The sequence below is a fragment of the Sus scrofa genome, chromosome 1 (genome assembly GCF_054392235.1).
Source record: "Sus scrofa isolate SSC_HxYL_T2T_F1_AM1 chromosome 1, Sscrofa_HxYL_maternal_Yorkshire_Landrace_v2.0, whole genome shotgun sequence".
Classification (NCBI taxonomy): domain Eukaryota; kingdom Metazoa; phylum Chordata; class Mammalia; order Artiodactyla; family Suidae; genus Sus; species Sus scrofa.
The window spans coordinates 201,076,420-201,092,045 of NC_139383.1; the positions used below are offsets into that span (position 1 = coordinate 201,076,420).

General features: G+C 42.4%; 1 protein-coding gene across 8 annotated transcripts in view; it reads left to right on the top strand.

Moving 5' to 3' along the window:
* Positions 1–15,626, top strand: part of PRKCH (protein kinase C eta) — a 233,037-nt gene that overhangs the window by 52,718 nt on the left and 164,693 nt on the right. For all 8 annotated transcript variants that reach the window (XR_014820289.1, XR_014820295.1, XR_014820298.1 and 5 more), the window contains exon 2: positions 14,726–14,789. Coding sequence is in view for 2 of the 8 variants with exons in the window: in XM_021062478.2 (XP_020918137.2) it covers positions 14,726–14,789 (64 nt within the window). In the remaining 6 variants the exon portion in view is untranslated. The remainder of the gene's footprint in view (positions 1–14,725; positions 14,790–15,626) is intronic.

Genomic DNA, 15,626 nt, shown 5'->3' on the forward strand with positions numbered 1-15,626 from the left:
TCCTCCAGATCAGCTCATCCCTTTAGAGACCCCATCTCAGTTAATGGCACTAAGATTGTCATTGGTCCTAGAAACTCTGTCACCACTTCTCTTTCACCTTCTACCCACTTCTGCTTACAAAGCCCAGCTGCTGTTCTTTCCCCTGTCTTTCCTTGTCTGCCTCCCCTGGGCTTAGCCCAGGTCACCTTCATTCTTTGCTAAGACCAAAAGAACAAAGGAACAACCTTCAAATGTGCATTGGCACCGCTAGCTTCTCTCCCCTTATAACCCCCAAGCCCTACCTGTAGGGATATGTCACATCAGTATGATTCTGCAAGTTTACAGATTGAAACCACTTGGTGGTTCCTCATTTCCCTGGAGGCCACTGTTGACTGATAGCCTTTCTCTCCAGCCTCGATTCTGACCTGTCTCATTTACACAACCTGCATTCAATCCTACGCAACCCTAACAGTTTCTCTGTACACTTGCCTACCTCTCCTCTGCCTCTCCTTCCCTGGCCCACCTAGAAAACTGCTGCCTGTATTTCTAGGTAAGGCACCAAGGTCCCTTCTGCAGAGCTTTCCTCTGTCCTTCCCTCCAGAGGACCAGAAGAGGGGGGAGTGTCACAAGATTACCAGTGGGAGAGACCTTGAGCTTGATGTCTTTTCTAACGTCCCTTCAGATTCACAGTCATCTAAAGCTGACCAAGAGCCTGAGCAATGAGAAATTAAGTAGACATGTTGATAAAACATCTTCAATGCTTAGCTATGCTAAATATGTAGTTTTGAATTCTCCCACCATTACGATGTAGAAAAATTCTGGACTTACTTATATCCTTTTTTTAAGAAAATTGAAGTATTTTGTGGCAAAACTAACTAGACTCTCCATCTCTTAATATTTCTCTGTTCTTGTGGGAGCTTCACGAAAGAAGGCAGCTCATGGTGGGGCTAACAGCTCTCTTCAGGCCACCCACAGAGGCTGTGAAGAAGAAAGGGCACTGTGAGGCCCCTGAGCAGGAAGGCATCATGGATGGCATTCCTTACCTCCTGCCATAGTCAAAAGGCTGCCTGTCCCTTTTGTTTAATCCCACATCCTGGCGAGGACCAAGTATGTTCTCTTTCTGGAAGCATCTATGGAACAGAAAGGAGAAGGGTAGAGAACATGCAGAAAGTGCCCTTTCAAAGTGTTCTTTGATATGGGGGACACAATTACTGGGTTCCCCTCTCATTTGAGGGTCTGCTCTGGCATGAAGTCCTTAAGGGGAACATACCTTATTGGAGAAGGAAAAAAGTGTCGTCTTGGTTCTGGAGGGGGCTGTTCTGAGAGTCCTCTGCTGGTTTCAAGGGTGAGCATTTGACTCAGAAGAACTTGGCCCATCCTTTTGGGACCATCAGAAGTGCCAGCAGCTCCAGGTCTCCCGGGCTGGGCAGATCCCTTCAGAGCCTCTGTCCTCATTCACCAAGGAGATGTCAGGTAGGCCTCCAGCACAGAGTTCAACTCCCTAGGTGGTAAAGCGGAAGGAGTTGGAGGGCAGTGGTTTGAAGAGTCTCAGGCAATTGTCATACAATTTACCATTTTCTTTCTTTCTCTCTCTTCCTTTCTTCCTTCCTTCCTTCCTTCCTTCCTTCCTTCCTTCCTTCTAAGGGCTGCACATGCAACATATAGAGGTTCCCAGGCTAGGGGTCCAATCGAAGCTGTCTCGGCTGGCCTACTCTAGAGCCACAGCAACGCAGGATCCGAGCTGCGTCTGTGACCTACACCACAGCTCACAGCAACGCTGGACTTTAACACACTGAGTGAGGCCAGGGATTGAACCCGCATCGTCATGGATACTAGTTGGGTTCGTTACCACTGAGCCGCAATGGGAACTCCCCTAATTTATATTTTCTATCTCTCAGATATTGGAATCAAACATGGAGACACACACACACAGCATTTATACAGTGGACCATTTCTATTTATCCTGAGCCCTCTCCTTGGCAGAGAAAAATAGTGCAGTCCTCAGAAATATCTAATCTTGACTCTTCATTGCTGATTTTTTCATTTTGGGCAAAGAAACTTTGAAAAACTAATTTTAATGCAGAAGACTTCCACTTGAGCCAGGAGATTCACTTTTTATACTAGGACATAGGGGTAATAGCCTCTGAGTCAAAATGATTCTAAATTTCCATTTACAGTGGTTGTGTGTATGTTTACCTCGGGGTGGGAAGAGGCATTGTGAGGTTTAAGTGTGCACTTTAGAGTCAGACTCCAGCAGACTTTACTTCCTCTGTGGAATTCAGAACTTGTTTCTGACTTGGAGTCATAGAGTATTAGATAGGAAAAGGATTTCAAGTCTAGACCACTTCATTTTCTGTGTGCAGAGGCCAGATAACCTGTCACCAGAGCTGTGGTTACAGCCTAGGGCTCTTTCTCCATCATGGACTGCAGGGAGATGAAGATTTAATCACTGACTAGAGATAGTAGTTTCCTTGGCTTGAAACTCCTTTGAAATTTGATGTCTCACTTTTCTATTCAGTTTTTGCACTTCTTTTCCTGATCATTTTAAATCTGTGGTGCTTCTTAGTGTGCTGATAACACATAAAACTTGTCCAATTGGGAAAGCAGAAAACAGCAGGCACGTAAGATTTGCTTCGTTTATTCCCCCCTTTTCCTTTAAACTCCTTCCCAAGGCAAGGGGATGTGCTGTGGGTCTATGGCACATGACTCTGACTCCAGTCCTCCAGGCAGCTGACTAATGGGACCCGAGCTGCCTCTTGCACTGTGCCACCTCCAGCACAGACTTGCCACCCTTAGCAGCTCCTGCCACAGGCCTCTGTGAAGAACCATTAGGCAGCATCATTAGACAGATGCTACTCCTACCAGCCTTGGCAGGACTTGCACACTGAGGCCTGGCATCTGGCAGGGAGCACCCTCAGGTGCTGAGGGCACAAGTCTAGCCCAAGTTCCCAGGGAGATGGTGATGTGATTGGCTAATGTGCCAAAGCCCGGGGAGGCTGGTTTCGGTGAAGTGGAAGGCAACAGGTGAACCTGCAGTAATCCACAGGCAGATGCAGGCACAGTAGCCTGACGGGAGGCTGGATCTTCCTTGAGTCTGGGTCTTGGCTTCACTGTTGGGTGACCTTGTCAATTCCATAAGCTCACTGAGCCTCCATTTCCCTGTTCGTATAATGGCGATGGCAATATTTAACTTGCAGGTGGTGAAGGTGAGAAATAAGGTAGCCCAGACACTTGGCAGGGCTCCTGCGAGTTGATGAATTCAAGACATAGTAACTATTATTTCTTTTACTAAAGAACACAGCTCCATGCCTCCTTGTTGGTTGTTGGTATGATTCTGTAAAGAAATTTTTTTTTCCTCTAAGAATCTGAACCTTCATTTTTAAGCCTGATGGTTTTAGCTGGAAGAGAATTATAAAATGCTTTATGTTTTTAGGTTCTTTTGTTATTTATCTCTAGAGTAAGACCTAGAAAAGTTATAGAAATGAGCCACCTAGCCAAGAACCTGAGTATCATAGATGTCTGACTCAAAGCCCATAGAGACTAGGTGAACCTTCCACCTTTGCCCAAATAAAGGATGGGGTTTTTTCTTTTAATATGCTAGGACCTTTTGCTTATCCTAGGCTGAGATGAATATTAAGCAACTAGAAGTTTCCTGCTTGTGATCAGTTCTAATGCCTTTTGTGAAGGGAAATGGTTGTAAATTATTACCAGTTAATTAAATGAGTGTTTCCATTGAGTCCTGTGTGCAGGTTTTTTATCCAAGCCTGGTTAGAATCATTTGCATTAGAGTTAGAAAATTTTTTAGACAATCCTCTTGTTTTGTGAGCAAGAAGACCGAGTCAGGGGTATGAATGACTTGCCCAACTTCTCCAGAGCAATGCCGAAGGAAAGGAAACACTGGCTCAGGATGTGTTGGTGGGAGGAGGGATGGGGGAGTCTGGGACATCTTGTGACCTCTCAAATGAGCAGACTATGGTCCCTAAGCACTGGGCCTGTGTAGTCCATATGCTGCTGGCTTGCCATCTTTAAATGCTTTTATATTTTAGGAAGTATTTATTACAGGATAAAATACTATCATTCCTATTTTATAGGCGATGAAATTGAGGTTGAGATGGTCAGATGACCTTCCAAATTCAGCCTGTTATACAAAATCCCTCTGGGAACTATAAAAATGTCAGATCCTGCTGCACTGGAGCTTACAGACTTAACTGCACGTGATGAGATGTAAGTCTATGAAGTTTTATCTAATTGTTTAAGGGCATAGATGAATACTAAGATAATGATCGAGAAGGAATTCTGAGACTGGAGGGATCAATGTGCCTGTCAAGACTTCTTGGCAAAAGTTTCTTCCTTCAGCTCCTGTAGCTGTGTCACCTTTGCCAGGTACACTCAGCTGCTCCTTCTACCTGCAGCCCCAGGGAGTTTCTTTGGGGAATCCTGAGCACCTGGCAATGATCCTGACCTTCGGATCAAGGCTGGGATGAATGGATAGGATAGGTGAAGAGACACAGGCTGTCCAAACAGAGATGGGAGCACGAGCACAGGTGTGGCTATGCCATTGTGAGGAGACGGGCCTGACTGGAGGAGCAAGTTTAGGGAATGCAAATTTGAAAAAGAGGTTTGGGTTAGTTCAGGGGGAGGCAGTTAGAGGGGAGTCCATAGTGCTCTGGGAAACCAGGTAAAGTAGAGTGAGTTTTCTTCTGAAGGCACTGGAAGCCTCTGGAGGCTTGGATGGAGCAAAATTGACAAAAGTGGCACTTTGGAAAGGGCACTGGTTAGGGAGGAGTAGACACTTGTTTGTTTCTAATGCCACGGAAGTTTAAAATTTTGTTTTTATTAGAGCATAGTTGATTTACAGTGTTGTGTCAATTTTTGCTGTACAGCATAGTGACTCAGTCATACATATATATACATTCTTTTTCTCAAACTATCTCCCATCATGGTCTATACCAAGAGCCTGGATATAGTTCCCCATGCTGTACAGTAGGACCTTGTGGTTTATCCATTCTAAATGTGATTCTTTGCAACTACCAACCCCAAACTCCCCATCCATCCTACTGCCTCTCCCCTAGCAACCACAACCCAACTGAAAAATGGGCAAAAGTTTCAAATTTTATGCAGTCCAATTTATCATTTTTTTGGTCACTTATAATTTTGGTGTCATGTCTAAAAAACCATTGCCTAACCCAAGGTCTGGAAAATGTATTCCTCTGTTTTCATCCAAAGTTTTATAGTTTTAGCTCTTAACTTTAGATCTCTGATCCACTTTGAGTTCATATTTCTATATGGTGTGAAGTAGGGGTCTGTCTTTATTCTTTTGTATGTGGATATCCAGTTACCCTAGCACAATTTGTTAAAAAGAGTATTCTTTCTCCATTTAATTGTCTTGGCACTCTCCTGTCCCTTTGTAATTCCTCTTTGCTATCTGTCCTATTCCTGTTCCTCTCCCTAAGCAACCAACGATATATTTTCTGCCACTATAGAAACTATATGTTTATAGTCATGTAAAACTGCCTTTCCTAAGCAGAATGTACTCTTTGGTGTTTGGCTTCTTTCATTTAGTATTCTTCTGTGTTGTTGCATGCATCAAAAGTTTATTCTTTTTTATTTTAGACTACTATTCCACTGCATAGCTACATCAGATTTTTAAAAAGCCCATGTGAACATTTGGATACATACCTTTGAACATACACTTGCTTTATTCTTGGCTAAATACCTAGAAGTTGAATGGCTGGATCAAGTGGGAGGTGTATGTTTAACTTTTAGAGAAGATGCCAAACTGTTTCCAAAATGCTGGTGCCATTTTATAGTCCCATCAACAACGTATGACAATTGCAGTTGCCCTGCATTCTCACATTTAGTACAGTCAGATTTTTTTTAATATTAGCTATCCTATTAGGTATGTATTACTATTGCGTTGGCATTTTAATTTGCATTTCTCTAATGACTAATGATGTTGAACTTGTTTTTGTGTATTACTTCCCATCTTTATGTTATCTATTTTGAAATAAAGTGAGGAGGCCATTTTTTTCAAGTTGGATTGTTTTCTTAACAAGTTTTGTGAGTTCTTTATTCTGGATACAGGTGTTTTATAAGATATGATTTGCACAACACATATTTTTCTCCTGATTTGTGGCTTGTCTTTCATTCTCTTGACAGTATCTTTCAAAGAGCATACATTTTAATTTAGGTAAAGTCTGATTTATCATTTTGTTTTTTCACATATTGTGCTTTTGATTTCATATCTAAGAAATATTGGCCTAAATGAAGTTCCCAAAGATTTTTCTCCCATGTCTTTTTCTTGAGCTATTAAAGTTTTAAGTTTTATACTTAGGCCTATGATCCATCTTGAGTTTATTTTTGTGTAAGTTAACAGTGTACAAGTTGAATTCACTGTTGTTCATATGGATGTCCAGTGGCTACAGCACCATTTGTTTGCAGTAAGTTTGGGTGATTTATACATTTGTGCATAAAAATGTCATTTTTAAATGGTCATTGCTTTCTAGGTTTCAACAAAGTTAGTATATTCACTTCTCCCCGAATGACTATTATAGAAAGAATGCTCATTTCTGTGTGCGACCTCCCCTAGCCCTCTGGCCTCAGTCTATTCTGGTGGACATTCTGTGATTGCCTTTAGATGATGACAGGGTGACCTAGGCCCTGATTTGGAAGGCCGTAAAGCTCCGGAGGAGAGTGAATGAATGGATTTGGAATCCAGCAGGCCTCGAGGCCAGAACAACAAACTGAAATTCCACAGAAGATAATACGGAAGCTCTTAGGATTTGGGGCCTAAGCTCTGCCCAGGATGTGGGAAGCAGAGCTTCACAGCACAGAGAAAAACCAGGCAAGGGTTTTAGTTGATGGCAAACTCGAGCTGGGTCACTGGGGCTTCTCAGAGTGTTCATGGAGTCTGTAGGTGCATCTAAGGGGCACTGTGACTGTCAACATCAAGGTTGGTCATAATCTTGCTTTGCCTTGTTAAGGTTTGTTTACACCTGTAGGCAGATGTTCATTCCATCATGGGGATGTGGAGAAAGTGGAGCATATCTGGAGGAAACTGATTAGAATGGTGAAAGAGGAAAAAGTCATGTCCTGTAGGAAGCTGTTTGTAGTGTCATGTTTGTTGGTTTACTCATTCATTCACAAAGCCATGTCAGTCCTCTCATGTGCAAGGCAGGGTCCTAAGGGACCAGGGCGTAGTGGCTGCAACACGAGTGGGTTCCAGCAATGGTCTCTGTAACATGTGGAGCTGCCGACTGTCTGAAAGAGGTCTGGAAAGGTCTTCCTGCAGAGGGGAGTTTTGAGTTGTCTCAGTGGACAAATAGGAATTTGACAGGTGAAAAAAAGAAAGGACTTTCTAGCTAAAAAGATGGCAAATCAGCTTCAGATAGGTAGTGTTCATTTTTCACCATTTTGACTCCATTCTCCATGACACTATCTGACCTGTAATACATATTGTTGATCTCTCAGATTATAAATATATATAAATATACCTGGAGAGCCTACAGGTCATTAAAAGAGACTGAGGGTGAAATGGTGGTATGTGTTTGGGATGATAGTGGGTATAGCATGTGGGGCTTGGAAAGGAGAGGAAATGAGGTTTTTAAGTTAGTCACATGGTCAGATTTTCATCTTTGAAATGTCCGTTGTAGCAGCTGGGGCACAGAGAGGAGACAGAGACCAGCTAGAAGGCCACTGCAGGAGGCGAGGGATGGTGGGAGGAGGGGGGAGAAAGGGGCAGATTAGGAGAAGATCAGGAAGTGGACTTGGCCAGATTGGTAGGATCATATGCAGGAGGTGAGGCTGCTGGGGAAACAGTGTAGTCAGGAATAGGGATGTCAATTGTGGGAGACAAGATAAGACCATGGACAGGTTTGAATGAAAGGAACTTGTCTCAGGGATACACTGAGATGGAGACTTTCATAAAAGGGCCTATGTAAGCTTGGGAGTAAAGTCTGTGCTCAAGACTTAAATGAATCTGACCACACCCTCTTGGAGGTTCTGATATGTCTATTTGTTCGCCTACTGTTACCCCAAAGAACATCAGGTGGGTTTTGAAATCATGAGTCTGAGTCTTCCAGTAGAAGAAAAAGAGGACTTAGGAGAAGCAGGGTTTAAAGGCAGTGAGAGATATGGGTACCAGAAAGGAGCCCAAGAGAGAAAGTTCTAGAAGGGTGAGAGGACCACCAAGCAGGAACGGTGCTTTGGAAGGAAGGAGTGAAAGGGATGCATGAAGGAGGAAGCTGGCAAGAGTTTCAAATATTGCAGAGAGGTCAGCCGAGGTGAGGATGGACAGCTCTTTGGATTTGACTGTCAGATGTACCAAGAGTGGTGGGAGCTCTATCAGTGTCTTAGGGAGGCAGCAGGACAGATTACAGGGGATGGCAGGGGTATTAGGAGAAGTAGAGGGTACATGACGTTTGTCTTTAAAAATCTGACTTATTCTCTTTGGCTTCCAAGTTGGATGAGTTTTTTTGGGTACAAATGATAGATAACCCTACTCAAACAGGCTAAAGCAGAAGGGGTTTATGGGCTCAAATAACTGAGAAGCCCAGAAAAAATAAATCAAGGCTTGATGTAAAGCTTTAGGTGACATCAAGACCTCTTTCAGTCTCCCAGCCCTTCTTTTTTAATTAGCTTCATTCTCCAACTCAATGTGGTGACAAGAATGGTGCCAGACACTCCCAAGTTTATGTCCTTCCAAACTGAAGTTCGGCAGGAGAGATGATGTTTCTTTTTTCTTTTTTTTTTTTTAAATCTTCTTTTGGGGGCCACACCTGCAGCATATGGAAGTTCCCAGGCTAGTGGTCAAATCGGAGCAGCAGCTGTCGGCCTATGCCGCAGCCACAGCAACATGGGATCTGAGCTGCATCTGCGACCTACACCACAGCTCATGGCAATGCTGGATCCTAAACCCACTGAGCGAGGCCAGGGATTGAACCCACATCCTCATGGATACTAGCCGGGTTTGTTGCCCCGAGCCATGATGGGAACTCCCAAGATGATGTTTCTTCCTTGTAGATCCGAGATTCCTAATTGGACCTACTTGGATTTTGTGCCCAAACCTGACCCAGAAACTGAGGGTATGGAGTAGCAGTTACTCCCAGGACCAGACAGATATAGTGCTGTGTCAGTGCCAGGCCAGTCATTGCGACTGAGAGAATTTGGCACTCTGCTTGGGAGGCCTGGGTCATGGCCACTCTGGCACCAGGGGTAGAATCTCAGCTGAACCTAATGTGAGGGCACAGTCGTTCACCAATAAAGCTGGAGTGCTCTTCCTGGAAGCTGGAATGGATGTTTCACCTAGAGCTTAAAAATGCTCTCCCGCTGTAGGGCACAAAACCAGGTCAGTGAATGGAAACTACTGGTCATTGCCTTTCTGCTGTTAGAGAAAGATCTTCCCTGGGGTACAGGAATTAAAGGGGCCAGCTCTGTGGGTAGTGAGATGGCTGTCACTAGAGGTGTCTAAGTGACCACCATGAAGAGATGCCCACAACTTTTGGCACTGTGTAGGTGGGACATATAACCTCTATGGCCACATTTCCAAACTGTTTTGTCTGTGACAGAAAGGAATTCATTTTACCTTAAAACTAATTCTAAAACAGCATTTTCATGATGTGGCACATTTCCTTACTACTTGGTGTGGTCATGTTTTCTGTTCCACTTCATTCTAGTTAAAAATCCCTGTTGTGGAATTCCCGTCATGGCTCAGCACATTAAGATTCTGACTAGTATCCATGAAGATTAGGTTTTGATCCTTGGCCTTGCTCAGTGGATTAAAGGATCCAGCATTGCCTATGCCTGTGGTGTAGGCCAGCAGCTGCAACTTTGATTAGATCCCTAGCCTGGGAACTTCCATATGCCTTGGGCGTGGCCCTAAACAGAAAAGAAAAAAAAAAAAATCTCTGTTGTATGCAACCCACTACACTGTGTTCATGTCTCAGTAGTGAGTCGAAACCTGCCTTTGGTAAAACCTTGTTCTCCAGTCAGAGGTCTTAGATAGATGGACATTGGAGTCTGGCCTTTCCACTGTGGCAGTGGAACGGGTCAAGGATGAGGATCACACCTATTGTTCTATGAGAGCTGCTGATTCTAAGCGCTGGAGCCTCCTGCTGTCTGTCAGAGCAGCCCCTGACCTGTGGGGCAGAGTGGCCTTCTCTGTGGGCCCTCGGGCAGTGTTGGAGGGATTCCATGGGCTGGCCATGGATTGGATGGCGGAGGTGGCCCAGCCATCTGTCTGTCCAGAGGCTGGCAGTAGCTCCTTCCGTTTATGGCAGCAGCGGTTTCTGTTGTGAGGCTGAATGTGTGTGCCCGAGTGTGTCTCTGCCAGGCTTTTATATTGAAGACGAGGGAGTGGCTGTTAAAAATAACATATTTTTGACTTGAAACAAGTCAAGGCAGAGAGTGGAGACAATTAGAGACTGACATCCTGTTTAGTCATCTCTCCGGAGAGCTTTATTTTCAGAACTGTTTCATAAAGGTGCACAAGTGGTGTTAAGTTAGTTAAGGGGATATTGTTAAGTTAGCAGTAGCCATGATGCAAGACGCTGATTTGAATCCTGGGGTGAGTTAAAGGGTGACCCCACTGGGAGCAGATTGAATGCGGATAAGGCAGAGTTTATAAGAATAGGCATTTTTATAGCTGAAGCTTTCTGAGTCAGTACAAAATGGGCATCTTTTATTTTGAAAAAGTATCAACAGAGCATACTGTTTAAAGACAAGTGGTGGGGAACTAAGGTAAAGTCAGTGCATTTGTTCTTCAGTATTTATTAACTATAGGTCCAATACAAATGGTAGCTAGTACTGTTAAGACTCTGAGATGGTCTGGTGGAAGCCATGTCTGGAATGCTAGATGATGACATCACAGACTTGGAGATGAGAGCTGTGAGGCTCAGGGTGGTTAAGGCCCCCTGCCCAGAGTCCAGAGCTGCTGTGGCAGTCAGACTGGAGTCTGGGTCTTGGTCTAGTTGGGGTACTGTACCATGTGATTTGCATCTCATTTAAATTTAATATTCTCCCCAAAATGGCCATCCATATCTATACTCAGCTTCTCCAGACCTCCATCTCTTAGACAAAAAAGTCGAAAGCAGAGCTGAAGCCGTGGACAAAACGCGATAATATTTTATTTAAGGACAATTGTAAATTCATGCATTTGGATCCAAAAGAACCTCAGAATCCAAGGCTTAGAGGTATTCACAGGTAGATTGGGGTTAGCATGAAGAGGGCAGAGCCTGCCTACCTGGGCTGTGTGGTTGGAGCAGATGTGGAGGGTGTGGTCCCCTCCTAGGGCCATGCTGTGTAAAGGCCTTTGGGAGATGGGAATGTATACTGAGGACAGATCCTCGTGAGAAGTCATCAGGCTGCCTTGTTTGCTGAGTGTCTGTCTCGTTTTCTCAGCTCTTAGATAAGAACTTGAATGTTGATATTCCCATGAACTGTCAAGATAGTGAACACATAGACCATATTCTCTTTCTCTGGTGCTTCCTGAAGATGAACTACATTCAGATGGAAATGGTATAGACAGAGGCAGAATGCTTCTATTCAAATCCTTTACTCCCCGAGCCAAAGGCTTGTGGCTGACTAGGCCACACTGGTTCATTGCCTTTTACATTGCCATTATTTCTCTACTTCATACACTCGACACTTTTAATAAAACGTGTTCTTAACGTGAGTTAGGGATGGCTCAAAAACAGTGACCAGATATAAGTGATATCATATGCTATTTGTCTTTCTCTTTCTGACGTAACTTCACTCAGTATGAGAGTCTTTAGTTCCGTCCATGTTGCTGCAAATGGCAGTATTTTGTTCTTTTTTATGGCTGAGTAGTATTCCATTATGTATATATACCACATCTTCCTAATCCAATCATCTGTCATGGACATTTGGGTTGTTTCTATGTCTTGGCTATTGTGAATACTATTGCCTTTGGAATGGATTAGCAATGAGATCCTGCTGTGTAGCTCTGGAAACTATGTCTAGTCACTTACAATGGAGTGTGATAATGTGCGAAAAAAGAGTGTATACATGTATGTGTAACTATGTCACCACGCTGTTCAGTAGAAAATTGATAGAACACTGTAAACCAGCTATAATGGAAAAAAATCATTACATTAAAAAATATGAAATTAAAACAAGCACATTGCAAATAACTAAACTCCAGTGACCAGGTGTTTGGGTGCTCATCAATATCACAAAGAGCCAAAATGGAAGCAAAAAAGAATCAAGAGAGGGAAAACATTGCAAGAAAGGTTTCATGTAGATTTGCTTCTCATCCTTCATTTACAGTTTTTTGCACTATCACTTGTTTCTTGCCACTCTAACTGTTCAGTTAAAGACTTAGATCTGATTTATGGCTGTGATATTCACATGGAGGCCTCTCTGTAAAGAATTATTTGATCATGAATGGATGTTGAACTTTGTCAAATGCTTTTTCTGCGTCTATTGAGATGATCATATGGTTTTTGACTTTTTTTTTGTTAATGTGGTGTATGATGCTGATTGATTTGCGTATGTTGAACCATCCTTGTGAACCTGGGATGAACCCAACCTGGTCATGGTGTATAATTTTTTTGATATGTTGTTGGATTCGGTTGGCTAAGATTTTGTTGAGAAGTTTTGCATCTATATTCATCAATGATATTGGGTGATAGTTTTCTTTTTTGGTGGTATCTCTGTCTGGTTTTGGAATGAGGGTGATGGTGGCCTCATAGAATGTCTTTGGGAGTATTCCTTCTTCTTCAACCTTTTGAAAGAGTTTAAGGAGGATTGGCACCAGATCCTCTTTATATGTTTGATAAAATTCACCTGCGAAGCCATCTGGTCCTGGACTTTTATTTGTAGGGAGTGATTTTATGACCTCTTCAATTTCATTTCTAGTGATCGGTCTGTTCAGTTGGTCTGTTTCTTCTTGATTCAGTTTTGGCAGACTGTAAGATTCTAGAAAATTGTCCATTTCTTCCAGATTGTCAAACTTGTTGCCATACAGTTGTTCATAGTATTCTCTTATGGTTTTTTGTATTTCTGCTGTATCCGTTGTGATTTCTCCTTTTTCATTTATAATTTTGGTTATTTGGGTTCTTTCTCTCCTCTTTTTAGTGAGTCTGGCCAGGGGTTTGTCAATTTTGTTCACCTTTTCAAAGAACCAGCTCTTGGTTTTATTAATTTTCTCTATTGTTTTTTGAGTCTCTACTTTATTGATTTCTTCTTTGATCTTTATAATTTCCTTCCTTCTGCTGACTTTAGGACTCTTTTGTTCTTCTTTTTCTAATTCATTTAGGTGGAGGGTTAAGTTGTCAATTTGGGATCTTTCTTCTTTTTTGAGAAAGGCCTGTATTGCTATAAATTTCCCTCTGAGCACTGCTTTCGCAGCATCCCATAGATTTTGAGAGGTTGTGTCTTCATTATCATTTGTTTCAAGGTAGTTTTTAATTTCCTTCTTGATTTCCTCATTGACCCATTGGTTTTTGAGTAGCATGTTGTTTAGTCTCCATGTAGTCTCCATGATCAAGACCCTCGCCAAAGTGGGTATAGAGGGAACATTCCTGAATATAATCAAAGCCATTTATGATAAACCCACAGCAAATATAATCCTCAATGGGGAAAAACTGAAAGCCTTCTCACTCAAATCTGGAACAAGACAGGGATGCCCACTCTCACCACTGCTCTTCAACATCGTTTTGGAAGTCCTAGCCACAGCAATTAGACAAACAAAAGAAATCAAAGGCATCCATATAGGAAGAGAAGAGATCAAACTGTCACTGTATGCAGATGACATGATACTATACCTAGAAAACCCTAAGGACTCAACCCCAAAACTCCTTGAACTGATTGATTAATAAATTCAGCAAAGTGGCAGGCTATAACATTAACATTCAGAAGTCAATTGCGGAGTTCCCGTCGTGGCGCAGTGGTTAACGAATCCGACTAGGAACCATGAGGTTGCGGGTTCAGTCCCTGCCCTTGCTCAGTGGGTTAACGATCTGGCGTTGCCCTGAGCTGTGGTGTAGGTCGCAGACGCGGCTCGGATCCCACGTTGCTATGGCTCTGGCGTAGGCCGGTGGCTACAGCTCCGATTCGACCCCTAGCCTGGGAACCTCCATATGCCGCAGGAGCGGCCCAAGAAATAGCAAAAAGACAAAAAAAAAAAAAAAAAAAAAAAAGAAGTCAGTTGCATTTCTGTATACCAGCAATGAAACATTAGAAAAGGAATACAAAAATACGATACCTTTTAAAATTGTACCTCACAAAATCAAATACCTCGGAATACACCTGACCAAGGAGGTAAAGGACCTATGTGCCGAGAACTATAAAACTTTAATCAAAGAAATCAAAGAAGATGTAAATAAATGGAAAGATATTCCATGTTCCTGGATTGGAAAAATCAATATAGTAAAAATGGCCATAATACCCAAAGCAATCTACAGATTCAATGCAATCCCTATCAAATTACCCATGACATTTTTCACAGAACTAGAACAAACAATCCAAACATTTATATGGAACAACAAAAGACCCAGAATCGCCAAAGCAATCCTGAGAAACAAAAACCAAGCAGGAGGCATAACTCTCCCAGACTTCAAGAAATACTACAAAGCCACAGTCATCAAAACAGTGTGGTATTGGTACCAAAACAGACAGACAGACCAATGGAACAGAACAGAGAATCCGGAAAGAATTATTTGAGACCCACAAAAATCCTTCAAACTTAAACTATAACATACTTTTTTTTTTTCTTCTCTCTTTGTAGGTGGATCTGGAGCCAGAAGGGAAAGTATTTGTCGTAATAACCCTAACAGGGAGTTTCACTGAAGGTAAGAACAGGTTTTGGGTGGTTTCTGGAATGTGTGTCCTCCTAGTTCATACTCAGTAGGGATTTATATCATGGAAATTATAAAAAGAGTGTTTTGTAAAAGATACTTTAAAAAAGTGACTGTTTAAGCTTGGCTGGTTGGTATGTTGTTGCCTATTGGTCTGTTGGGTTGGGATTGCCAGAGTAAATATATTTGCTAACTCTGGCAATCTTGTGTTCTGTTTAACATAGTCACTGCGTTTTTGTTTTTATTCATCATCACTTTAATTCATCGCTCAAGAGGTTCTTGCCTCTTTTGGTTCGTGTTTATTAAACTCTACTTTAGATTTTTGGTTTTTGGCCAACCTTTTGGTCTGGCCCAAATGTATTAAAAATTTAAGGATCATGTTCTCTTCTTTATAATCTGTATCTCATTCTGTCTCCTAAGGGATTCTGTTTCTCTTCCCCTGACGTTACCCCTACCTCCCACTCCCCAGTTTTTTTAAAAAATGAGGTAAAATTTGTATAGAATGAAATGAATAGATGAGAGGGGAAGAATTTGATGTCGACAAACGCCTACAACCAGGTAACTAGCACTCCGATGCGCCATAGAACATGTCCATCCCTCTGAAAGTGCTCTGTGTCCTTTCCCTGTTAGTTTCCTGCTGCCAGTGGCAATAAATGTAATGTTTTTTCTGTTTTTTCACCATAGATTAGTTTTGTCTATTCTGGAAGTTCATGTAGATGGAACCTCATAGTACGTTCTCTTTGGCATCTGATTTCTTTTGCTCAGCATAATTTCTATGAGATCCATTCATGTTGTTGTGTATATTAGTATTCTATTCCTTTTTATTGCTAG